The following is a 26,802-nucleotide window of genomic DNA, read 5'->3' on the forward strand; positions in this document are numbered from 1 at the left end:
AACAGCCAACGTCAGCGTCAATGTTGGCCGTTTCAAGCACTTTGGGAAAACACCTGCGATGCGGTCATGGCCGCGTGCCAATCAAGCCCTCTGAATCCGAGAGCGGTGGAGAGACGGCGAGGCAGGCAAAGAGGAAGAGAAGGAACAGCCCGTAACGAGCCAGAACCCCCCTCGTCTCTTCCCTGGCTGCCATCCGGCCATGCTGTTGCCATGGAGACGGGCTCTTCCAGGCTCTCGGCCGTGTGCAGGAGTGTGTGAATACAGGCCAGTCAACTGGGAACAACAGCCCCCCCCCAGGACCTCCCCCCCCCCGTATGGCGCATCCTGCTGGAAGCCAGCGGTTACTGAAGAGCGAGTCAGGAGTGAACACGTTCGACATGCTCCGGCTCACGCCAGACCCCGCGTGTCCAGCTGGGGTCACCACTGTAGCACTCCAGGGCCAGACCTGCCCCCCTTTTCATGTCGCGTAGTAACCAAGACGGAATTTCACCCGGAAGTACATTTTGAGGGAAAAGAGTCCAGGCTGAAGTCTCACTGGAATTGTACAGTTAAACTGGTGCCACAGCTCCCTGCAAACAGGAAGAGCGCAGCGCTCCTCACAGTCTCCTCTCGGCTCCTCACAGTCTGTCCTACTCCTCACAGTCTCCTCTCGGCTCCTCACAGTCTCCTCTCGGCTCCTCACAGTCTGTCTCACTCCTCACAGTTTCCTCACGTCTCCTCACAATCTGTCCTACTCCTCACAGTCTCCTATCGGTTCCTCACAGTCTGTCTCACTCCTCACAGTTTCCTCCCAGCTCCTCACAGTGTGTCCTTCTCCTCAGTCTCCTCTCGGCTCCTCACAGTGTGTCCTACTCCTCAGTCTCCTCTCGGCTCCTCACAGTGTGTCCTACTCCTCACAGTCTCCCCTCGTCTCCTCACAGTGTGTCCTACTCCTCAGTCTCCTCTCGTCTCCTCACAGTGTGTCCTACTCCTCACAGTCTCCTCTCAGCTCCTCACAGTCTGTCTCACTCCTCACAGTCTCCTCTCAGCTCCTCACAGTGCGTCCTACTCCTCACAGTCTCCCCTCAGCTCCTCACAGTGTGTCCTACTCCTCAGTCTCCTCTCGTCTCCTCACAGTGTGTCCTACTCCTCACAGTCTCCTCTCAGCTCCTCACAGTGTGTCCTACTCCTCACAGTCTCCCCTCAGCTCCTCGCAGTCTGAACGCGAGCCAACTCCTCCCATCTCTACGGCTGCCTTCATCACCACTCCAAGGGCCTTCGTCAGCTACCTGTGAGGGCGACGAGCCGGGGCAAGCACAGCCGGTTGGCCAGCACGATGAGCTCCATGGGCTGCAGGGAGGGGGTGGGCATCAGCAGGCCGCAGTACAGGTACTCCAGCACCGCTCGCATACAGGCACGACTGGTGTTAGGGATGGAGACCTGGGGGAGAGGAGGAGACAGAACAGCATTACCTCAGGCCACTTCAGGCCTTCCATTCCACACGAGACGGACTGGAGGCACCCGCTCAAGCACTCCTGCAGCTGGCCGTCACCATGAAAACACAGCCAGCGCGAAAAGGCTGACAGATTACGCATTAGCACTCGGGAGGTTTGTTTTCAACACACCAGAAAGTTGCAGCTCACGCTATCCATGAGATGACCTGTAGCATAATGGTAGCTGTAGTTCTCTCTAGGGGAGAGAGAGAACTGCTCGCCTCTGTGTTGCCCGTCGCCTGGCAGCTGAGCTGCACAGAAACGCACCAGGGCTGCCGTGCAGAAGGCTGGGGACAAGCTGGCTCTGAGACCAGGCGCTCCAAACGGCTCATCTGGCTGTTTGCAAGCTGACTGACCTGGAAAAACTTTCCCAACTGCATTTCCCGGAAACATCCCAGAAAATCGGCCTGCACAGGCTAGTACGTTCATGCCTCTTGCAGCGTTGAGAATCCTGACCCCAACCTCATGTCCGTGTGAAGAGTGCTTTCTGGGTTTTTGGTCTGCAGAGGAGGTGCTGATCTCCACACTTCAAGGGCTGTGGCATCACCTGGCTTTGAATCCAACCTAAGCTCTTAATTACCGGAATGAACAATGATTTGGTTAATTGAACAATAGAACCCTTTCCATCAGGTGTATGTGGTTGGTGATCGTTATGGCCTGTAGACCCAGCTGTGCAGGACCTATGAGTAAGCACTAGGGTAATGAGGGCTCACCTAGAGATTCACTTCACTCTGCAGCAAAACTGCTGTCAAGCTTTAATGATTTGCTCTTTCCTTCATACAGTACCTATACTTCAAAAGGGCTACTGAAGCACTGTTGATTTAAAGTCACTCCTTGGGTGTCCAACTGCACATATTTCTGTAGCACACAATTTCACCCAAAACAAGACTGATGTAGAAACAACAAACAAACCATGCCTGGTCCTGAGAGAAATAACGGTGGAAAATTAGAGCTGAACCAGCAGCACAGAGACAGCAGAACACAACACACTTTGATACGGAGAGCAAGAACTGATGTCACAGGAAAAGCAGAGACAGGTGAAGTGCTCTTCTGCGGGACGCAGAGAGCAGTCAGCTCCTCTGTAAAGGGCAGTCTCACTGTGGGGTCTTTTATCCCGTGCAGATAAAAGCCCAGCTGCAGGAACAAAGATACTGATGGCCAGGCCAGCAACTTCGTCCCTCAAAGCCCTCACTACGGTCCCCGTTCCAGCACGCTGAGCCTCCCTGTCGACACCTGAAAGACCATGACGTCTGGCTGGAGACCTTTCTGAGCTCTGGATAAACACTGAAAAATGCAAACAATGGCGTACTTCCCCTGAATGGCCTAAAGACCTAAACCGATGGTGTAGGGATGAGAAGGACTGCTGGGAAGAGAAAGTGCTGGGGATGCACACTCCCTCCCATCCCCCTTTCTCCACTTACAGGCCTCAAAACAGGCTCTGACCCCTGCTCTCCCTCCTCAACACCCCGCACCCACACCCGATACCCCACACCTGCACCCCTCCCGATACCCCCTGCTCCCAGCTGTCACCGAGGGAGCTGGAAGACACGCTTGCGGACAGCAACCCGATAGCCGGGCCCCTCTTGTCCCACAGCGAGCGGTCATCATGCAATGTCTCCTTGCTACCCCTACAACTTCTGACGCCTTCGTCCCATTACAGTGTTGAACGAGAAGCAGACGGAGGCGCTGGGTTGTGGTGAGCAAAACTGGCTTAGACAACAGTTTTAGGAACTTTCAGTCTTCGAATAAAAGAAACGCCACCAAATAAATGCCACCTTCCAAATGTATTAGTTACGATACGATCCACACCCCCCACAGTAATCTGTGTGGATCGGCCCACAGAAAAGGTCACTGTGCCCTGGGGGACAGAACTCCCTAAGTGGGGGTACAGAAGCTCCATGGGTGTCCTCACCCTGTCTGAGCCCTCAGTGCCAATTAGCAGAATGTCAACTTTGTTACAGCCCTTAATTACTTCAGAAAGGTCAGGATGGGGAAAAATAAAGTAGATGCCAGCTCTTAAAGCCAGCGTCAGCCCCATTAAATAATGCAGAGCCTGAGGTGAGATGAACACTGCCATCCCCCCGTCACACCCAGACACACACGCTGCCTGAGCCAGGAGCAGGAGGCACTTTACACAAAGGGCTGTGAGAGGCCGGAACAAGCCATAGAGCCACGCCGCTGAAGCTGATGCTCTTGTTTCCTTCGACAATCAGCAGGAAGAGATCCTAGAATCACTTAGCTACTACTGCCTTGATCACTGTGGTCGCAGGATCTTAAAGGAACACAAGCAGAGAGAACGCCAGGTTAGCAGATTGCATTAACTGCCTGTGGCTAAACGCCAAATGGAGATCAGGGCTATCGCGAGCGTCCCAGGAAGTGGTCAACCTGCGGGAGGGTGGTCCGAGAGACGGCAGCCCTGCGAGCTCGTCGCTCTTCTCTCGCACAGCGCGCGCTCAGGTAGGCTGCGTTGCTATAGCAACAGGAGTCTGGTGATGTCAGAGCAAGTCAAGGCTGCAACATCCCTGGCTGAACGGTGCTGTTGTGGCTCTATTTTTAACTCCATCGCATGCACGGTGCAGGTGTCTGTGCTGTAAACACAGCGAGAACTGACACATGCCCTCTCCGTCTGCTTTCTCAGCCCATAACAAGATCCCTCCGATATAAAAAAAAAATAATCCTTTACCCTTGCTCCTACTGGAGCTGAACCACAGCAGCCTCTTTCGGTGTTTAACAATAGCCCGACTATTTGAGTAAGTGTCTGAATCCTTCTGAACATCAGGAATTCATCCTGGTTTTTCAGTGAATGAATGACAGACAGTAAAAAGAAAAAAAAACTGTGAGATTCAATATAGCATACCATATATCTGTCAAGGACTAACCAAACACCATACTGTACACAGCACCCATCCAGCATGGAGTGATTTTAGCCAAACGAAATACATCCTGTTTCTCGGCTGGAAATCAGCTGCAATCCTGTGCCCTGGCATTTTGAGCTCATCTACACACAAGGTCTCCTTCCCACTTCTTTGTTTTACCAGTGCTGAGTATGGAGTGTGTATAGAAGACAGGAGAAAATATCAAATGGCCTTAGTAACAATGCAATCCAACAACTTCACTACCCTCTCAAAAAGCTAGTCTGGTAAGCGACACCTGTATAGTGACAACCAACCGGATTTAAGGATTTGAGAAAATGCTGCAACCCAGAATCGCACCGGGCTTTCTATCTGGCCAGAACCAGACAGCAGTCTTCTACCTTCAGTGTAGTGGAAAAGGCAGTAAACCCCTCAAAGATGTTACGGTTTGCTGTATTTAGACAACTGATCTTCACCTAGTCCTCACCAAGTCCTACCAGTAGATAAACCTCACCTCATCTAACAAATAACACTAAGATTCCAATTTGTATTGACCTTTTCCCAACACTGCACACCTATACGTGGAAAGGCAGACTGTCCACCACAGAAGTCGGTCTGAAGGCCATGCAATCGGACCTTTGCTCAGCTTGGAGACCAAACGTGAGCTTGAAGGAGTATGCAGCAGGTTCCACGAGCTGGAGTGCACAGGCCTCCTAAACGAGCAGCTTCAAAGAGACGGTGACCTGGCTGTGACCCCTCAGCTACGCTTCCTGACAGCTAACCCACTGCAGCAGATCACCGCCAGAGCACACTGCTTGTCAGAGCTCGGCATCTCACCACAGATGTATTAACGCAGGGCATTTCTGTTCAGACTTTGCAATGCGGCGAGGCTGTTTTTCCTTGCTCAAACAGAGCAGCAAACGTAGAAATGCAGAAAAGAGTATGAATTTGGTCCTAAATATTACATCACAGGTTCTCTGCTGGCATTTATGCTGCTGCTTCTGTTAGCCACTTTAACTAATCAGTCAAACAGAAATTAACTTAAAAAAATAAAAAAGTAATCAATATAATCTACAGAGCCCTAGGGGAAGCAAATTAGTTTAGCTAGCAGCTGTGAACTGTACCTGCGAAATGTAACAGAAAAGTTCTAAAGGAATAAAAAATGTTTCTTTACATCACACAGGAAACCACACTGCCACCACACAAAGTGGACCAAACCACACCCCAGCATACACAACAGCCAGAAAACCAGAAGACCCGTGTTGCTCAAGAGCAACTGTGATCCCCTTCGACTGAGACGCTGCTGCAGGCTGACCAGTGTCAGCCCGTGCCATCTCGTCTCCTCCCCTGTGGTGTTCTGCTGGTTTCTGACCAGTTGTGTTTCCTGTGCCCGGGAGCTCCCCCAGTGAGAAGCGCTGCTGAGGAGAAGGTGGTTCCTGACTCCCAGGACGTGTCCGGGGGACACACAAAACACGAAGTGCGACACTGGTGTCACCCCTGCGCTATTCCTTTGTTACACTTCCGGGAACAAATCTTCCAGACGCTGCATTTGCTGGAGGGATTTGTCAACATGAGCATGGCAGCAGTGAAGCCCAGCAGATGGGACAGGATGCACAACGATTCAAAAACAACAATTTATCAAGTATTGGCTTTAAATTCATGATGAAATTAGATAGCATAATTCAGTAAAACACTTGAATGCCTTCATCCAAGTGCTGATACAGATCACGTTTAGGAATACTTGTAGTGTTATAATACTACACTTACAGTACATGCTATACTCAAAGGGCTGAAAATTCAGGGGGTGAAAGTGTCACTTTTTTGTCACTTAGTAACAACCCTGCAAATGTACAGTCAGAAAGTAAGATTGTTTTAAGCTACCAGTACAGCTTTAAGGGGAAGTGGAAAATTCAGGCCAGCTCTTCAGATCTGCTTGATTAATCAACATGAGAGCTGAACTCTTTCAGCTTTATGGAATCAAAAAAAGAAAAGAGGAAGGGGCCCTCATTAAAAATAGTCCCTGTCAACGCTGCAGACAAAACTCGGGATTTCTGCCAGCCTTGTGCTATCCGGTCTCACAAACACGGCACTGTGCAGACACAAGAAGCTGACGGAAGGCTTTCGAAAAGAATGTTTTTTTATTTATGCAGGACGAGGTTGAACAATGTACAAAAACAAACCCCCTGCCTAAGTAAAGTCCCGCATCAGAGAGCAGCAGATACCCCAGTGTCCACGCCGTGCAGGTGGCTTAGAAGGAGCCTCAATCCTCGAAGGTACTGACCGACTCAACCCAGGGGATGTGTTCAGAATCAACAGTGAAACAGAGGACCGGAGGACACAAATGGAAGCCAAGTGCATTTCTTTACCAATAAAAACTGGAACAAGCTACCCAGCCGTGCTGTAGACTTGTGTTCTTCAAGAAACAGCTGGAAGAGATCCTAGAACCACTTGATGGCCTCCTCTTGTTTGTTCGGACACGTTTACAGTGTGGAAAGAAGCAGCAAGGTACTGCCAATAGAGTGTGGACACAGCAAATATCCCCGGCAGGACAGTTCCTCCTCTCAGCTCTCACGACAGTGTGGGGATGTTCGAAACCAGACAAAAGCCATGCCAAAACATTGGCTTTCTCTTCAGTCTTCGCACTGTGTGGAGCTGCACTGGAGTGGAGTTAAGAGCTGCTAATTAAAATGCAACGGAATTCAGAAGGCATCGATGCACACAGCCATAAGGAGGGCTTGTGCGCACGTCAGCCCCGTGTGCGGAGATCTCTCAGGGAGGCTCATTTCAGTATAAAATTCCAAAACTGGGGCACAGCTGGAGAAAGCAGCACGCAGCCGAGTCTCTGGTAAACACTTTGCCGAGCAGCACTCTAAGAAGTAGCCCGTCACTATGTCTTGCCTTATTTCACAACTCTGTTGGTAACCAGATAAACAAGCAACGAGGGCTGATGGGTTGTCAGGCAAAGTCCTTTGGAAAGGCCTTCACAAAAAAGGTTAATAAGTGATGATATTTCTATTTAGCTGAGGCCAACTTTTCTGTATCAGAATTACAATACCTGCAGCTGAAGCTAATGAGCACCATCCTTGTAATACTGAAGCCCTAGCTGAGCCTTCTGACAAGAATCAATAATCTCCTCTGGGATGGGGCACAGCACACATCCTGCACAAAGTCATGCCACTCCACAGCGGGACAGCAGGACCCACTGCCAGGAGTCCTGGGAATTATTAAAAAGGGGGCAGAGCATGAAATTATCCAGAACCATAACTACAGAAACTGGTATTTAAGCAGGGTGGCGGATTGGGCAATGACACTCAGGCGAATGCCTCTGGAGATGTAGAGATCTGAGCTCTGTCTGTAGGGGGGCCAACTTCACAGAGCTAGGGATCTTTACTGAGGTATAACGCATTGCACCAAAAACACCCAGTGGTGTTCGGCTGGCACACACGGGTGATCTGCAGCATTGATTCTCCACTGTTTTCTACACATCATGCCCGTGAGCAGCCTTGACACAGTAAGCAAGGACACAGCTCGACCCTAAACACAAAACAGACACAAACGGGTCTTGAGCACACAAGGCCTAATGCAGACAAACATGTAAAACGGTTAATCTGTAACTACAAACCAGTCACGAGTCAAGTACTGTAGAACTGAACAACTGCACCACGCTTGGCCGGCAGAGGAATCCTACTTCATTGGGCCCCTGAGCAAGGCCCTTAACCCCAGCTGTTCCAGGGGTGCCGTATAAATGGCCGACCCTGCGCTCTGACCCCCAGCTTCTCTCCCTGTCTGTGTGTCTCAGGGAGAGCGAGTTGGGGTATGCAAAAATTCAAATTCCTAATACAAGAAATTGTATTTGGCCAATAAAGCGATCTTATCTAATCTTTTTGGTCAGCTGTTCAGGCTGTAAGAATATATAGGCTGCCAGCATCCTGTTTCCTCATGGCTTCCTGAGTGAGAGAGTGTAGTGTTGCTGCCCTGAACTGTAACAATATACAAAGAGATCTCTTCCCCTGGGTCCAGTTCCCCTTCCTCAAACACAGCCAGGGCCTGGGGCGCACTGCAGTACAGTACAGCAGGCGGGCCCACTCCTGCAGACCTGCTTTCCTAGAAAAGTGATCTGTCCAGTTTCTTTCCCCTGTAACCATAAACTGCATGCAATGCCATTCTGACTGGGGTAATGAGATGTAGGGTCACGCAACCAGAATGTAAAGGGATACAGATCGCACCCACGGACTGCAGGCAGATACAGTATGGGCACCTCCCACAACACACACACCCGCCGAATGAACCTTTCACACAATGCCTTTGAAAGCGGGCATCTCAAAGCACTTTATAACACACCTGGAAATAAACACGATCAAGTTAAATTTGTGTTGGAGCACAGCAAGCAAAGGACCTACTGTACAACAGCATGGTGCAAACAGTGGCATCACATTAACTGGAATCAGCTGAGCACAGATCTCATGAAAGGGTGCAAACAGATAAAGCGCCGGCTAGATTCTCTGGACGTGTGCAGTACCATGCAAAGACTTAAAAGTAAGCAGAAGGATTTTAAAATCTGACCTGAAGCCAGTTCATACGCTCTAAAACAAGAATTATGCGATCATTTGCACGTGGCCTTCTAATTGTCTGCTTACGCCATTCTCTTGTTGCTGTGGTGTCTCCGCTTTTCACACCTCTGGGTTTCTGCTTCTGCCATTCTGGGTCCCCTGCCCCCAACATCAACCGCCAGCAGGGGGTGAAGGATGAGATCCCACTGCCTGGCAGCTGCATGCCAGCACTGCGTCTCCCCCACCAGGCCTACAGGACTCTCCTGTGTCTCATTACCTCTTCGTCGGCTTTCACACTCAGCACTTTTGTGCTCTGGGCTAATACGTACAGCTAATAGGGATAAGCAAGAGACCGGATGCATTGAGATTTGCAACAGAAGGGGCTGAAGGGGGGGAAAAAAATCAATCTTCACTGCCTCACTGTCAAAGCAGTGATCATAGCCAGACTCCTGACTGCAACAGGGAAGGGAGGGCTTGTAGTGCATAGCAATTTCATCCACCTCAGGCTTTATGAGCTGAAGGGCCTTGTAGAAACAGTGCTGTTAAAGCTAAAAAGCAAACAGATGTTTGACTTGCAGGACCTCTTTTATTCAAGACCTCAGGTTTCTGTGTAACAGAAGGATCAGACCTCCTTGCAAGGCAGGTGTATTGTGGATCTCACACTAGATGCATCTTCGTCCCCTGCATGTAAAGTGCACGCAAACATACAGCAACGACAGCTGCAACAGGAAGTCCGTGGTCTTTGATCTGTGCACCATAGACTGCAGTTTACAAAACCCGAGATGGGAGTCTTATTTCCATTCCCAGAATCGATACTGTTGATGACCACCTTCTGTGTGTCAGTGCAGCAAAGGCCATCTTAAATCTATTATCAGCCAAAACCAGCTCTGAAGGGCTACACTCCTTCACTTCCAACTTAACACGCTCTCAGCTGTCCGCGTATCAAGCTCTGTGTCCGGCTGAGGCCTCTCGGCCAAGACCAGACTGCAGACCTAAGAAGATGGGGGAATCTCTTCGTGCACACCAAGACCGTGGAGTGCCATGACTGTTCTCAATCCTTTTATATCTGTATGGGTACAGTACTTCCTCTCTTTTAAACCAATGGCTTTTTTCCTCCCACTGTGCTGGCCCGTCCTTTGAGGCGATGCTATAAGTGAGTGCTGTTGTTGTTATCGCTGGAGCCTACACGAGCCATGTTCCACTCTGCCCTTGTTCAGGCAAACCCCAGCAACCACTGCTTTAATTATTCCCACACGGCACACTTTCGGGAGTCAACCTCCTGTTGCAACCAAAATTAAACCCACAAAAAGCACACAGGATTATTCCACAGGACTGCCCCTGCCCCTGCCACAGGCCCAGGCCCTGCTGTGCGTCATGGAGAGGCCTCCCAGAGAGCGCCCAGGTCCCCAGCCCAGTTCCCCCTGTTGCCCCAGAGGGGCGAGAGCGCATTAAACACAATTTTCCAACAACAACCACTCGCCGTCCCCAGATGGAACTTCCTGACGGTGGAGTGACGCAGTCAGGGAGACTCATCTCCCCCCTTGGCCTCGCTGGCCTCAGGCCTGAGGGCCTGGGTTTGTCTACCACGATATAAACGGCAGGAGGCAGAAGAAACGTCCCGCCCTGCTCCCCGCACCCCTCTGCGAGAGAGACGGGGGCCCAGCAGCGTCCTGACGTCTGGTGAGATATTGACTCAAGAAAACCCCTCCCAAGGGAAGAACAGCGCTGGGGTTCAATTTCAGACCGAGGATGCTACCTGCGTGGAGTTTGCGTGTGTGCCCTGTGTTCTCGTGGGTTTCCTCCGGGTGCTCCTGTTTCCTCCCACAGTCCAAAGACATACTGGAAGGTTAACTGGGTTCTGGGAAAACTGGCCCTGGCGTGAGTGCGTGCACGTCTGGGTCTGTCCTGCGATGGACTAGCGTCCCGTCCACTGTGTACCCCACTTCGTGCCTACTGCTGCCAGGATAGGTTCCAGCTACCGCCCAGCCCTGAAGCGGTTTGAAAAAGGATAGATGGGAAACTCCAGCCACTCCCACACCCACTGGGCTGCACACAATAATGAAAGGAGCAGTGCTGTGTCTCTCCCAGAAGTGCAAAGCCCTGGCAAGAGAGAAGATTGTCTCTGCACGCTCTTCGCTCCTAATGAGCCCTGAACCTTGGGGTCTCACAGACCTCGCCCCCTCTAGCGCCCCCGACCCACCTCCTGAACGTAGCTCTCCTTGAAGGACCCGCGGAACATGGCCGCCATCCAATCACAGCTGGAGATCAGCAGGGGCTTGTGGGCAGGCAGGCAGCCGTCGTCCAGTCGGAACACCACATCTAAAACAACCGGGAGGAAAAAACACACATCTCCGCGTGTGTCACAGAGTCGCAGCTACAGAGGAGAAGACAGACAGACAGACAGAGACACACAGACAGGCAGACAAATAAATAAATAGACAGGAAGACAGGGCAGTAAAATAGAGACGCAGAGGTAGAGCGAGACACACAGTGGACCACTGGGAGACAGACAGTGAGGCAGAGGTGCAGATCCCCTGTCAGAGTCTACACAGGGTTCAGAGATCTGGGGGAAGGCTCTGTGCCAACCACTTGCAAACTCTCACCAATTCCTTAGGACCTGATGCAAGCGCATCGATGGCCTTTGGAAGGTAAAAGCTTTGGTGACAATAAGAAAGAATTTAATTTTCAGTAAAACAAACTCACTTAATCATTGCATATGACTCTGAGTCATCTCTCCTAGTCAGGCTGTTTCCCAGAATAAGCTCCATTTTGTTTGGTCCCATCATGCACAGGAAAAATCATTTTATCTCCAATTTTAAAGTCACCGAATTAAACTGAGGCACAGCTGTGGCAATTATTTCTTGATAAAAATTACAAAATACATTTCAGCAGTATCCTTTAGACTCATTTTATAATGCTTCACACAATTAAATACAAACCAAAGGGGTAACAAAATACAATTAAATCCAATTAGCAGAGATTCAAATATATATATACTACATACATTAGAATCAAACTAAATGAAATCAATATCAAATTAAAACATCCTGCAATATAAATCATTAAATGGAAAAAAATACATCCCCCTCTGTATTACTGATGAGATAAAGGTAGATTAGAACACAGCACCAGGCACAACATGGAGCACACACAAACACTGCATGTTCTGGTGGTTTGGACGTGAACATCGAGGCCTCCAGCTGCCATTTCTGTGCATCTTCCCTTTGACTATCAAAGCATTTCCAGTACAGCCTCATTCCCGCCTCCAGTTCAGAGGAAACCATAAAAATCACAATAAATTATCCTTCCACATCAAAATTGGCCCCAAATAACTAAGAAGAACTGACATAAATCCTCGTGAATCGTCTGCATCAATAGTATGAATATCAGTCTTCTGCATGATCATCTACATATGGCCCTACATGATGTGCTAAAGCCCAGGCTGCCAGGCTCGGCAGTGCTCGTTTCTGCTTGCCTGGCGTTTGATGGCGTTCCGTTATATCTGTGTTAAAGCTGCTCAATGGCAGAGATCTAGAGTTCACAATAAAGAGGAGAGCTAGATTAATCGGGAACTAATTTATCCTGCAAATAACTGAGGATAAAAACATTTTAGTGGGGATCTGAGTACAGATGTTCAGTCACAATCCCACAGATGGGATGTTTCTGCCATCAGCCTTACTGTGCATGAAAATGGCTGGAATAGAAAACTAGGAGCCTAAAGTTGATGGAGAACATGGCGTTTTCTAAAAGACGAACTGCACATTTTCTGAACAGATGGTCCTGCAAGGGGGGGGGAGGGGGATTTTCTGGTTTAAATTCCTGTTCCAGGCTCTGAATTCAACGTTCGCCATTTGAATTAAAGAACTCGTGTGATGTTGGGTGGGAGGCTTCTGAATCCAGATAATTAATAAAGATCAGATAATTAGCCTGGCTATGTAGAAAGAACCCCAAAAAATTAGATACATCAATTGACCATACAGAGAGAAATGACAGACGCTGAAAAGCTATACAGACATACAGCAATCTGGGCAGATGGGGACAGGGAATGAGACATGAAGAGAAGGACAGATGGACGGGACGAAGAATGTGGACACAGGGAGGTGGCCTAAGAGGACAGACTGACAGAATGGGGAGAAGGCCAAGCGGGGGAGACAGGTGAGACAGGAAGCAGGCAGACAGGAGGGGGCGGGGCAGACAGGTGAGACAGGAAGCAGGCAGATGAGAGGGTGTGGGGCAGACAGGTGAGACAGGAAGCAGGCAGACAGGAGGGGGCGGGGCAGACAGGTGAGACAGGAAGCAGGCAGACAGGAGGGGGCGGGGCAGACAGCTGAGACAGGAAGCAGGCAGATGAAAGGGTGTGGGGCAGACAGGTGAGACAGGAAGCAGGCAGACAGGAGGGGGCGGGGCAGACAGGTGAGACAGGAAGCAGGCAGACAGGAGGGGGCGGGGCAGACAGGTGAGACAGGAAGCAGGCAGACAGGAGGGGGCGGGGCAGACAGCTGAGACAGGAAGCAGGCAGACAGGAGGGGGCGGGGCAGACAGCTGAGACAGGAAGCAGGCAGATGAAAGGGTGTGGGGCAGACAGGTGAGACAGGCAGACAGGAGGGGGCGGGGCAGACAGGTGAGACAGGAAGCAGGCAGATGAAAGGGTGTGGGGCAGACAGGTGAGACAGGAAGCAGCGAAGCATGAGGGGGCGGGGCAGACAGGTGAGACAGGAAGCAGGCAGATGAAAGGGCGTGGGGCCTGCACCGTACCAGCGAAGGTGCCCTTGCTGAGGCACTCTTTGATGCGGTTGGCGCGGCGCACGTGGAAGGCCTTGGTGATCTCCTGGTTCATGAAGCTCTCGCGGTTCAGCACATTGGCCACCATCATGCGCAGGTCGAACACCTCCAGCAGCTCCGCGATGGTGGCCACCTGCATGAGATCGCCCCGCGTCTCGTCCAGACTGCCCGTGTACAGGTACTGCAGCACTGCCTGGGGGGGCGACAGACACGGGCAGGCCAGTCAGCTCCCGAGAGCTGAGATGCAGAGACTGCAGTGCTCAGAAGTAAAAAAGTCTCAGAAAAAAAAGCTATGACGAACTAATAGTAGCTGGTTTATATATAATCTTCTTCATGCCTTTTTGAAAGGAAATGCAACCTAAAACATCTCATGTCTCTGTTTCTATAACTAAATATAGCACAACCTCACTCTCGACTCCGGCCCCAGGAGAGCGTGACTGCAAACACCTCAGCAGTGAAGTGGCTGAACAGCTCAACACGCTGCTGTCGTCTCTTGAAAACACACAGGGTGCCCTCAGACAGTAATAAAACAGTACATAAACAGTGCTACTGTTTTCTGTCAAACAAAACCAAGCTTTGTTCTACGTCATTAGATCATGTTCTTTTTTTTCCGCAGAAACATTCCAAATAAAAACTGCCCATGTCACAAGAATGCAGGAAAATGTGGATCTGGAAGGTATGTGCAGACAGTGAGGAGCAGGCTGCACGCCAAAAACTGGGCAGCATATATAGATGGATGTGATGGAGGAGCCTGTCTGCACCCCTTCATGCTCCTAGTGTGGGGACCACGTCACAACCGGAAATTCCACAGTGGGGGGGCACTTAAAATGGGGTGGATTACAGTTTTCGGGCAAACAGTGAATCTTCATGAAAGGCCCAGTTCATTAGCATTACCTCCCATGTCTTCAGACCCGCGAGATTCCCCACAGCACATAAGGCTGAATGAGAGGGGCCCTGTCCTTAATAAGGGCCACCAAAAGGAGGGCTGCACCCTCACCTACCTGGAAGGGTCTCTTCTGAATCAGGCCATCCATGGACACCACCGTCATGAGTCTAGGCCTGCCCGTCACGGGGTCCTCGACCAGCTCCTGGCGCATGCTCTGGAAGCCGCGCCCCCAGCCGGAGAGCACACGGCTCGCTCCCTCCAGGCCCCCCGAGCTCTGGACCCTGGCCGGGAGGGCGTAGTCGCTCTGGGAGGCCTTCAGGGAGCCCTGCTGAAGCAGCAGGGGCTGCCTGGTTCTGCGGGACCTGCGGCCCTCGCTGTCTTTGTCTATGTCCAGGCTCTTCGTGCGCCCGGCCTGCTCTTTGGCCCCCCGGCGGGTCTGCTCCGCCTCGTCGTCCCACTCCCCTTCCTCCTCCCCCTCCCAGCCCCGGTCCTCCCCCGCGCCGCCCCCGAGGTCCAGGGTGAAGAGGTCGTAGAACTTGGAGCAGGACGTGGCCAGGTAGACCTTGTGCGCAAAGACGCGCGCGGCGCCGCCCTGCAGGAGGAACAGCACGTCGGCGCAGAGGGGCAGGGCGAACAGGAAGGCGGGGCCCTCGCCGGCGCTGGGCGGGGGGTCGGGGACGCCCACCACGGGCCGGGGCGGCCGGGGGGGCAGGAAGGGAGCCTGCAGCAGGGGCCGCTGGACCTTCTTCAGGTGGGACTTCCAGAACTGCAGGTGGCGCCGCGAGATGAGGGCCGCGCGGATGGCGTTGTCAAAGACGTCCTTCACGCCAAACTGCGCCACCACGCTGGTCTCGTAGTAGGGGACGCCCAGCTCCTTCGCCACCTCGTGTCCCCGCTCCGGAGGCAGGATGTCCGTGGGCTTGATGGGCCTGGACAGGGGGGGTGAAGGGTGGAGGGAAGGTCAGGAGAAAGGCTTGTGAGGGCGGAGAGCAAAGCAAGGAGCACAGCGCAGGCTGAGCTAAAGCTGCGCAGTAAAAACCTGCAGCACTGCACCGCTCATTTTCATCTGAATCATTCCATGCTGTGTTTTGGCTCTTCTCCTGTCTAATTTGTGACCTGTCAGTTTTCACCATGTATGTGTGCAGTGTAAGTATCGGTTCGCGAGTCAGTACTGTGCGTGTCCAGGATAAGAGTCAGTGCAGTTTGTATCCAGTGCCATATGTATATACGCATATATTGGGCGGAGCGGTGGCTCTGTGGCTCAGGATCTGCGCCTGGAAGGTTGCCAGTTCAAATCCCACGGCCGGCAAAGGAATCCTACTCTGTTGGGCTCCTGAGCAAGGCCTTCTTTCCGTGTCTGTGTCTCATGGAGTGCAAGCTGGAGTATGCGAAAAGACAAACTCCTAATGCAAGAAATTGTATAGGGGTAATAAAGTGATCTTATCTTATATGTGTCCAGTGCACGTGTCAGTGATCAGTCATTGTATCAATAGTGGCTGTGGGCTAGCATGAGGTGAACTTGGCAGGCATCAGTCTCCAGGTGTGTACGACACAAATCCCACTTGGATAATGGATAATGACATACTCTTATTCCAGTGGAGTCTAGATGTGTCCATGTCCTAGCCTATGTGAAGCTATGCAAGGCAGAGTCTGGTCAGTACAGCAACAGGAGATCTCTAAGTAAAAGCAGGTTATTGCAGAAAGTAGAATTTCCAAACAAATGCTCTGGTATGACAACCTGCCTTTGTATGAATCCTTAAGACAAGGCCCTCATTACTTGATCATTAAAGAATAGATGACACATCCACTCTGGGCTTCCCCTTCAATCCCATTGGTGAAACAGTTTCCTGCTGTATACGTTAAGCTTTTTGGGATTTAAACCGCTCAATAAATGTCATTACTTATTAGTACAATTTGTTTGCTGGGGGCCGGGTGGATCTTAAAGAGGCCTCTAAAGTAGGCCAGGTAGCAGAGTACAGGGAGAAGCTGGCAAGTGCTTGTCACCCAGCCGCAGGGCTGGACTGTGTCCCCTGGGCGCACTCACTACAGACCCTGACTCGACAGGCCTGCATCTAAGGATCTGGTCTCCGGGGGCCGTACTTGGCGAGAGGGCGGCGGGCTCGGTTCACAGCCTCCAGGTCGGCGTATCGCAGGTCCAGCTGGCAGCCTACGAGGATGATGGGAGTCCGTGGACAGAAGTGCTTGATCTCGGGGAACCACATGGTCCTCACGTGGCGCAAGGAGTTCGGGTTGGCCAGAGAGAAACACAACACCACCACGTCAGACCTGGCGGACAGAGGGAGAGGGACGGACAGAGACCTCAAAAACTGCCTCACACTGCAGCCTCTCAGATAGCTGGCGAGGGACATTCCACCCAAGTCCCTGTGGTACTGAGAGATCGATAAATCATTCATAACGAGGCTGCAAAGTGAAAACCGCCCAGCCATCACAGGCATATGAAGTTTAAAGTAATAGAGCATTAAGTAATGACGAGCATATGTTGTCGTGTGCCCATAAACTTAAGAGCTCCAACGGGACCATTTAACATGACTCTCAAGTCAAAAGAAGAGTAAAAATGGTTTTATGTTTACTCTGCTTACACAAACACAAGGCATGCAATAAATAGTTATGTGGCAGGGAAATTATGAAAGTGAGCTTGACCAGAGACAATCTAACCGCTGTGAAAGGCAGGACTCCCAGAGGACAGGAAACAACAATTTAGAAAGGAGCCTCTCAGTTGCACAAGGTAACAAGCACGCAGCCAGAGAGGCAGGCCTGACAGGCTGTAATGATAACACAGCTCAAACACGCCTGGTTCTCTTCTGCTGCACACTACCCACGCCTGGCAGTGCCAGAGAGCCTCCTTCCTGCTGGTCCGAGCTCCAGGAACGTGTTCACTTAAGCTGGGAGCTCACATACAAACAGCACGCTCGTTGTAGCGCGCAGACACACTCGTACACGCATGCGATACATGCTCTTACTGGTATTAATTATTAATAGCAAGATAAACACACGCGATTTACAGACATAAATTATGGATCATACGACTTCGTGCTCTAGCTCCCAACTTTATGGGTCATGTCTGAAATGTTACGCAATCTCATAAAGTCTTATTTATAACAGCTGAGATCAAATTCCCAGCACGGTCTAATTCACTTCTAAGGCGTTCTTGGAAAGTACTTAAAAGAAGCAGGTCGTATCAGGTCAATATTCAATATTAAGCAAGCAAGAGCCTAGACTTTTACCGGTACCTCCATTTCCTATCACGATCCCAATTCTCTCAATCCCCTCAGTAAATTTGGACGACCCAATGAGGCAGTTCCCCAAAACCTCTTTGGCACAAGGACAACGAGACCTATAAAGTGCACGAGAACCTCACTGGTACAAATACAGTACACCTGCGCACATGACAGTGACATGATGCAGAAGCACAAGGCGGACTGGAACAGCATGGCGGAGAGCTGGGAAACCATGGCAAAACGAGAGAATGGTTCAGGCATGGAAAACCATGGGAAAGTACAAGGCACACTTTCAGAGAGGGAGTCTTTCCAAACTATTCTTTCTCCTGGAAAAACCACAAAATAACTTAGAAGAAGGGTGTAGAAGGATGCCAACTGCTTTCCTCATCGAAAATATATACTGTATAAACATTCTGCACACACTGTAGCACTTTGGGTTTGGTTAAAGTATTTTTTTAAAGATGCTTAAACTTGTTCCCAACTGTTCAGTAGGTTTTTACTTTATTTTCCATCATTACTGCTATTGCACAGTAATTGGAATATTGTTATTTGACTTTTTTTGCTTTGTTCCTCCCATACTAAGGATGCAAGACATTGCAGAACAAACGACATGGCAGTTAAAATCCATAAGGATTTCTGTAGTCTTCTGGAGATAACCTGGAAACCCACAGAGAAAATACAGCGGGAATCTGGTGAGGAAGGGATGCCCGATTTGGGTGCTGCAGGTCTTTTATGGAGAGAAGATGGAAAATTACATGACGTTGCAGCTGATTGAAGCCTGCTGGTCTGGTATCAATAACTGTGCAGACTGTAGCCAAGGCCCTGCCTATTTTCCGCAGGGAGTGTTTCCAATGCGCATACAGCATATCTTGCCCCGTCTTGCGTGTGAGGCCTTGTGTGACTCCACTGGACGTCACAGCCTGTGCTATCAGGGAGTCCCAGTCCCAGGTACAGAGCACCATTCCAAACAACAACAGCATTCAGATCTGCTGAACAGCGCAACAGCTCTGCACAGAGTGCAAGCCAGGCCTCACAGTGCAGCGATGCCAGTTCCAGTCCAGGCTGTGCCTCCATCACGCGTTCAGAGGTGCGTCTGGGAAACACGTCTGGGACCGGATAGTGTGTACAGACACTGCTGAAATTCTAGTTTCCCAAGCACCAGCACCCACATGGAATGCCATGGAGCCCTCCCCAGGGACCGAGCTCGTCTCTGTCCCGCCCACTTAAAGACTACGAGAGGGGACAAATAACTGCCGATTCTGAATGCAAAACAAAACACCGAAAACGCTTGCCATCTTCCTTAAAATGCCTAAAGAAATCCTATCGCAAGGCTGAATAGCCAGACGTCAATAGCAGCGATAACAAAGAGCAGTAATAAAAACTAATATTTTCAGCCCATTTCTAAAATAATTACCGCCAATAGATTATTAACCGGATGGCAGACCTAGCTCTGAGAAAACTCTGGGAGACCCTGCATGATTCCGGTCTAACCTGCTGCGGCTACAGTATACACCTCACTCTCTTTCTTTATTGTGTACAAATACCCCCCAGCTCCATAAAGACAAATGTGCGGAAAAGCTCAGACATAACACATGAAATGAAATGACGAAACCTCAGCTCCCTGGGGTTGAGGAAAGCTAAAGCAGGCCAGGCGACAGAGAGGTGAGAAAGCAGCTGACTGTGTCTGTCAGCTGACTGCACGGCTGGGTAGCTTGCTCCAGACTCTCACGGCAGCCCGAAGTGTACACAACAGACAATGTGGGGAAGCCATAAAAAAGGGGAAGTAGTGTGAGGACACAGAGATAAAAACGTAAATTACAAAAATAGGGGAGGTTATATTGAACTGCAGTTCAAGGTGCCTGTTCGTAGGCTGGGCTATGTGGTCACTAGCCGACTATGACCGGGATGGAAGATGGCTACAGGTCGGGCTCTCCTGTGTGCAATCACAGGGTTCATACTGCGAGCGAAGACAATTGGGTTATTTTATATTGGGTGGGGATAGTAAAATGACTTGCAGCTCTAAATCTATAAGAACGTAGTTCACCATGCCCCAGTAAGGCCTCATTTACAAAACTGCGCAAAATATCTGTTATTACATTGCAAAAAATACTGCAGCTAGAGAAGTAGTCCAAAGAGCAATCAGATACATTTCAGGGCTCAACTGAAAGGATAAAATAACTTAATCTTTTTGTGCTTGAAGACCTCCACTGAGATGACAGAACATAAAATAAATATTTAAATTTTTTAAAAGTCAGCCTAGTGCCCTTCTTCAGGAACAACAGCGCAACAAGAACCCAATGACAAAAGTCAAAATTACAGTGAAGCAGAGAACATGAGGCACTTCTTTACATAAAGGGCAAGGGGATATGGAACAAGCTGTCCTGCCATGTTACTGAAACCAATTCCCTGTTTCAGGAAAAAGGCGGACAAGACCCAAAGCCTTGGATCAGTTAACTTACCGGTTAACCAGACAAGTCAGATGGATCCAAAGACCTCTAACAACAAGACAAGTTACCTACATGGACTCAAGGAAAGAGCAGACTTCCTTTGCGCTGAACCACTGTTGGGAGTCTCATTTCTGAATTAACACCATACTGTAGGTCAATCAATGAATATTATTCTACAGTGCCTTTTGAATACAGGACAGTCTAAATAAAAGACAGAAAAATATTCCAAATAAGAGGCCATCCAAAACATGTGAATTTTAACGCGAGATTGAAAAATATCAACAGAAGCTGCATTTTTAATATGGTCAGGAGGAGTTTTTCCAAAGACGGGGGAGGGGGGGTTACCTCTGAAAAACCAAGGTCTCCTAACGTACAATGTGAAGTCTGTGGAATGTTGAACCAGCAAAACAAAGGGAATGAACTGGGATATGAAGGGATAGTGACCCACGCAGGAGCAAAGCCACACAGGAGGCAGCCCATGCAACACCTGACAGATCAACAAGATCATTTTACAGTCTATTCTTGCAGCCTAAGAGACTTGCAGCCAGTGATGGTTTTTAAACACAGGAGAAAAGAGTTGCCTGTATTTATATCTGTCCCTCTATTTCATCACATCCATCCAAGGAATTGACTATTTGTAGCCTGGAAACAGGAGATTTAAAAAAGAACTTGATGCGAGTCTACAAAATCCCAAATGTCACCGACCAATGCAACCCTGGGCGTCTCGGACCAGCACCAGGTCACACCCCGAGGAAATTAAGTCCATGAATGGTCAGGGCAAAACTGGAGACTCTCAGCCTGGGAGCCACTCCTGGGTGACACCGATAAAATGCCTCAGGGACAGAGAACTCCAGAAGTTTTTACACACCAGCCGTGCAAATACAGTAGTTGCAGCATTTACACGCCCAGTGCAAACATTTGCGAGCCTGAATTTTCAAGTGTAGATAATGAAAGCGCAAACAAGTATTCCATATTCCAGCTGTCTGTCAGTGAAGAAAAACCTGTGTATTACGGGGACTTTCCCAGCTGTTGTGCATTACAGAAGGTCAACAGTATCATGAACAAAGCACATAGTGTTAAGAGGCATGAGCTGGAGGGTGGGTGCAAACAGGATTTTAAAACTAACTGCAGTGAAAACTTTCCTATATACTCCATCTGTGCTTTCTATGTTATGGAGAAGTAATTCTTTCTGATCTGGTGCCACATTGAAAACACACACATGCACACAGCAATACAAGTGGCAAAGTGGAGGACTAGCGTCATGCACATCACGTTTTAATGATTGCATGGCATCAGTTAATGTCTGTACTGAGATGCACTTACCGACACAATACTACATAGGTGACGGGCTGGTTCTGCATTTGCACTACACTCAACTGGCAGCCCACTGGAGCTCAGCAGGTGTGAGGCTGGTCGGTACCTGATGGGAGACCTCCTGGGAAAAAACTAAGGTTGCTGCTGGAAGAGGTGTTAGTGGGGCCAGCAGGAGGCACTCACCCTGCGGTCTGTGTGGGTCCTAATGCCCCAGTATAGTGATGGGGAGACTATACTGTAAAAAGGTGCCGTCCTTCCGATGAGACATAAAACCGAGGTCCCAACTCTCTGTGGTCATTAAAAATCCGGGGCTGTTTCTTGAAAAGAGTAGGGGTGTTGACCAGGTGTCCTGGCCAAATTTCCCAATGGCCCTTACCAATCATGGCCTCCTAATAATCTCCATCTCTGAACTGGCTTCATCACTCTGTTCTCCTCCTCACTATTAGCTGGTGTGTGGGGAGTGTACTGGTGCAGTATGGCTGCTGTTGCATCATACAGGTGGGGCTGCACACTGGTGGTGGTGGAGAGGATCCCCATTACCTTTAAAGTCCTTTGAGCGCTTTGAGAAAAGCTCTATATAAGCGTAAGCAATTATAATTATAACACTACTTGTGGTACAATATTTTTAATAATACAATATTATTTTTAAAAAAAATCTCCCTGCACTGCCCCTGCCCCACTGAGGAAGGGCAGTAAGTTAGACAGAATCAAAATTCTTGAACAAACATCCAAAAGCAAAAATACTCTGATTTTGCAGCATTTAATAATGAGAACATTTCTAGATTCTCGACTCAGGCATGTTTGCTATATTTTGTGTGTCCCAGGAAAGCTGGGTTATATAATTTTCAAACACTGTGACTCTATGGGATTCACTAAAAAAGGTTTCTTGCAAAATTAAGTAACTTGGAACCAAAGAAAAAGACAGGATACGAACAAGACAAAGGCTTTCAGCCAATCTTATGCTCCTATGTTATTTCCCAGCCCTTATTTTCTGCTAGATGAAAAGGTCTCAGTCCTCTTTGACCCCCCACCTTAACCTCAGTGGCCCTGAGAGTCAGACCCTGAGAGGGAGCGACATCAGAGTCTGTCAACCGGACGTTCGGTTCTGGTTTCCCAGGTGGGCTAGCTTTCGGACTCGCCGAAGACTCGGCAGTAGGCTGACTCTGCAGCTCAGGCTCCGTTCTCCTGAAGTCTCAGGGGAAGTCCGGAGACCCATGGCTGCAACACTGGCTTTAAGCACTTGATCGCTGAGCCCGACTAGCCTGCCTAGATAAGGCTCAACAAGCTGCACAAAGAGCACTGAGATGGCACGGTGTCTCCTTACCTGCCATAAGCGAAGCGCCGATCTTTGTGATGGTCCCCAAAGGTGTCCCACAGCCGCAGGGACACGCTGACTTCATCCACAACATCACGAGAGCGCTCGAGGACCTGGGGGACACACACAAACACAGAGGCACCTTGACACACTATCACCTCAGACTGGCTTCATCTCGTTCTGAACCCCTGTAGGCTCCCAAACACTCTTCTCAGTGAGCGGCAAGACGGCCAGAACTCTGCAGCTAGACTACAAACTCACACCAATCACACCAGAACTAGCAGCATGGTTGCCTGTAAGGTCACGCATTGATATACCGTAATCACGATTACTTGATTACATGTTATTTATGTTATGTTATTACAGTGCCTTGCGAAAGTATTCGGCCCCCTTGAACTTTTCAACCTTTTGCCACATTTCAGGCTTCAAACATAAAGATATAATTTTTTTATTTTATGTGAAGAATCACCAACAAGTGGGACACAATTGTGAAGTGGAACGAAATCTATTGGATTTTTGAAACTTTTTTAACTAATAAAAAAATGAAAAGTGGGGCGTGCAAAATTATTCGGCCCCTTTACTTTCAGTGCAGCAAACTCACTCCAGAAGTTCAGCGAGGATCTCTGAATGATCCAATGTTGTCCTAAATGACTGATGGTGATAAATAGAATCCACCTGTGTGTAATCAAGTCTCTGTATAAATGCACCTGCTCTGTGATAGTCTCAAGGTTCTGTTGAAAGCGCAGAGAGCATCATGAAGACCAAGGAACACACCAGGCAGGTCCGTAATACTGTTGTGGAGAAGTTTAAAGCCGGATTTGGATACAAAAAGATTTCCCAAGCTTCAAACATCCCAAGGAGCACTGTGCAAGCGATCATCTTGAAATGGAAGGAGTATCAGACCACTGCAAATCTACCAAGACCTGGCCGTCCCTCTAAACTTTCAGCTCAGACAAGGAGAAGACTGATCAGAGATGCAGCCAAGAGGCCCATGATCACTCTGGATGAACTGCAGAGAACTACAGCTGAGGTGGGAGAGTCTGTCCATAGGACAACAATCAGTCTTACACTGCACAAATCTGGCCTTTATGGAAGAGTGGCAAGAAGAAAGCCATTTCTCAAAGATATCCATAAAAAGTCTCGTCTAAAGTTTGCCACAAGCCACCTGGGAGACACCCCAAACATGTGGAAGAAGGTGCTCTGGTCAGATGAAACCAAAATCGAACTTTTTGGCCACAATGCAAAACGATATGTTTGGCGTAAAAGCAACACAGCTCATCACCCTCAACACACCATCCCCACTGTCAAACATGGTGGTGGCAGCATCATGGTTTGGGCCTGCTTTTCTTCAGCAGGGACAGGGAAGATGGTTAAAATTGAGGGGAAGATGGATGCAGCCAAATACAGGACCATTCTGGATGAAAACCTGTTGGAGTCTGCAAAAGACCTGAAACTGGGACGGAGATTTATCTTCCAACAAGACAATGATCCCAAACATACAGCAAAATCTACAAAGGAATGGTTCACAAATAAACGTATCCAGGTGTTTGAATGGCCAAGTCAAAGTCCAGACCTGAATCCAATCGAGAATCTGTGGAAAGAGCTGAAAACTGCTGTTCACAAACGCTCTCCATCCAACCTCACTGAGCTCGAGCTGTTTTGCAAGGAAGAATGGGCAAGAATTTCAGTCTCTCGATGTGCAAAACTGATAGAGACATGCCCCAAGCGACTTGCAGCTGTAATCGCAGCAAAAGGTGGCTCTACAAAGTATTAACGCAAGGGGGCCGAATAATTTTGCACGCCCCACTTTTCATTTTTTTATTAGTTAAAAAAGTTTAAAAAATCCAATAGATTTTGTTCCACTTCACAATTGTGTCCCACTTGTTGGTGATTCTTCACATAAAATAAAAAAATTATATCTTTATGTTTGAAGCCTGAAATGTGGCAAAAGGTTGAAAAGTTCAAGGGGGCCGAATACTTTCGCAAGGCACTGTACATGTTACTGTTATTGCTATTGTGTAACTGTCTATTGTCTTATCTTCTGTCCTATTTATATACTGCACCTGAGTGACTAATGAGAAACACTTTTCATTATTCTATGCACCTGTGTAAGTTTAATGACAATAAAGTTGAATTGAATTGAATATAAGATCTTGTTACTGGCTTTTAAGGCCTGAAATAATCTGGCTGTATCTTACATCTCTGAACTCCTTCATGTCTGCACTCCCTCTTGAAGGCCCTGCTCAGTTGAGGCTGGTCCTTTGCTCACTGTACCTACTGCAGGACTAAATCTCAGACATTTGACTCTCTTCAAGAATCTAAACTCAAAAATCACCTTTCAACTATGTCTGATTGCCCCACATTCTATCCTGCATGTTCTTGATGAACTTTTTCTTTTAATTTTATTATTTTAATTTATTTTTGTACTTGTCTTTTTCTTTATCACTATGTACACTTTCCTTAGATTTGGAAAAGCACTGTATAAATAAACGTTTTCTCCATGATTATTATTATCATCATCATCATCCGTGAGGTCTCACCTCCTGGCACACGCGGTACTGGTCAATGGCCCATACAGTAGGCACGTGTGTGGCGAGGAGCTGGTACTGTGTGAGTGTGGCGTTGCAGGCACGGGCACAGATGAGCCGCGTCTTGCCCACCGCGTTGTCCCCTACCACCACACACTTAATGGTCTCAACGTTGGGCCGCTCATAGTCTGTGTCTATATCCATGGAGAGGGCCCTACAGGGAGAGAGAGAGAGAGAGAAGGAGAGTCAGGGAGAGACACACAAACACACACGCCTGTTTGGGATCTAGCTCTTTATCTGACAAAGATTAAAAACAGTACAGAAGACCCTCGTCCTTGTCCTTCTGAACGAGTCAGGAACGTACCCCTCACTTTGAAGTAACTTGCTGTGGGCTATAATAAGGAAGTATCTGCCACCAAACTTAATCTGCTGCACCTGTGTTTCACTGGGAAGAAAATCACACAGCAGAATGAAGTTGTGAAGCTCTGCATTACTGTTTCGGGATGCCGACTTAAGGGTCCCAGAAGACAGCAAGTTACAGAAGAGGTTTTTTTTTCTCCTGTTTGATGCAGCTAACATTGATAGCATGCTCTCCTCCCCCACAAGAGCGGTGCTAATTTCGTCTGGAGGAATCCGAGTGCAGTTTGTAACCAGAGCACGTGTGTTTGCTGCAGGCGTGGTCGGGCTGCACAGCCGACCCCAGTCCTGAAATACCCAGCTCAGGTGACTCCCTGCAGCTCCACAACAGAGTCCTGAAAGGCCATGTGCGATCGAACAGACAATGGAACCTGTCTGCTCCAAACTGGGTGCCTAGCTTGTTCAAGGCACCTTGTTCCATGTTGTTAACCTTGCTCTCAATCAATAATCAAAAGGGGATTTAATAATAACAGCAGTAGCAGTAAGAATAATTGACTATATAGCACCTTTCATGCTAGAAAAAACTCAAAGCACTATACAAAGAAAAGTTAATCCTAATAAAGATAAAGATGATCTATAAGTGAAAAAAATATAAGGAAAAAATTCATTAAAAATGACAAAAACAAAAGCATAACATAAAATGAGAACTAAATTTAGCTGAAAACTATTTAGAAAAAGTGTGACTAAGCTTTGCTGTCAGCAAGGAGGAATGTCTAATAGGTGAGTGTCAGTCTCGTGCACTTTATAACAAAATCAGCTTCTCCTTTCTTTGTGCTTCACTCCTGGGACACGGTGTACTGTCAGCTGATCCCATTGAGTATGCATGCTAGCATGGAGTCATAGCCTCAGATAATTAAGGAGCTTTGCACTCAGTCCCAATAACTGAAATGTAAAATCAAGCCTACAGCACACTGGAAGCCCCTGCAGTGAAGCCAGTACAGGAGTAATGCAAGCCCTTTTGATTCTGTTATAAGGCCAGTAGCTGTAGATATTACAGAAT

The 26,802-nt window shown here is 48.8% G+C and overlaps 1 protein-coding gene across 9 annotated transcripts in view; it reads right to left on the reverse strand.

Moving 5' to 3' along the window:
- Nucleotides 1-26,802, reverse strand: part of rhobtb4 (Rho related BTB domain containing 4) — a 78,652-nt gene that overhangs the window by 9,108 nt on the left and 42,742 nt on the right. For 8 of the 9 annotated variants that reach the window (XM_088630567.1, XM_088630569.1, XM_088630573.1 and 5 more), the window contains exons 2-8: nucleotides 25,398-25,599; nucleotides 22,867-22,970; nucleotides 16,643-16,828; nucleotides 14,658-15,471; nucleotides 13,630-13,849; nucleotides 11,075-11,193; nucleotides 1,269-1,419 (exon numbers count right to left, since the gene is read on the reverse strand). In XM_088630567.1, the coding sequence (XP_088486693.1) occupies nucleotides 1,269-1,419; nucleotides 11,075-11,193; nucleotides 13,630-13,849; nucleotides 14,658-15,471; nucleotides 16,643-16,828; nucleotides 22,867-22,970; nucleotides 25,398-25,589 (1,786 nt within the window). In that variant the 5' untranslated portion in view covers nucleotides 25,590-25,599. Of the gene's footprint in view, nucleotides 1-1,268; nucleotides 1,420-9,178; nucleotides 10,863-11,074; nucleotides 11,194-13,629; nucleotides 13,850-14,657; nucleotides 15,472-16,642; nucleotides 16,829-22,866; nucleotides 22,971-25,397; nucleotides 25,600-26,802 lie in introns of those variants that run through there. The other variant, XM_088630574.1, reaches the window with a different exon arrangement.

The sequence above is a fragment of the Lepisosteus platostomus genome, chromosome 4, assembly GCF_059453375.1.
Source record: "Lepisosteus platostomus isolate fLepPlt1 chromosome 4, fLepPlt1.hap1, whole genome shotgun sequence".
NCBI classification, from domain to species: Eukaryota; Metazoa; Chordata; class Actinopteri; order Semionotiformes; family Lepisosteidae; genus Lepisosteus; species Lepisosteus platostomus.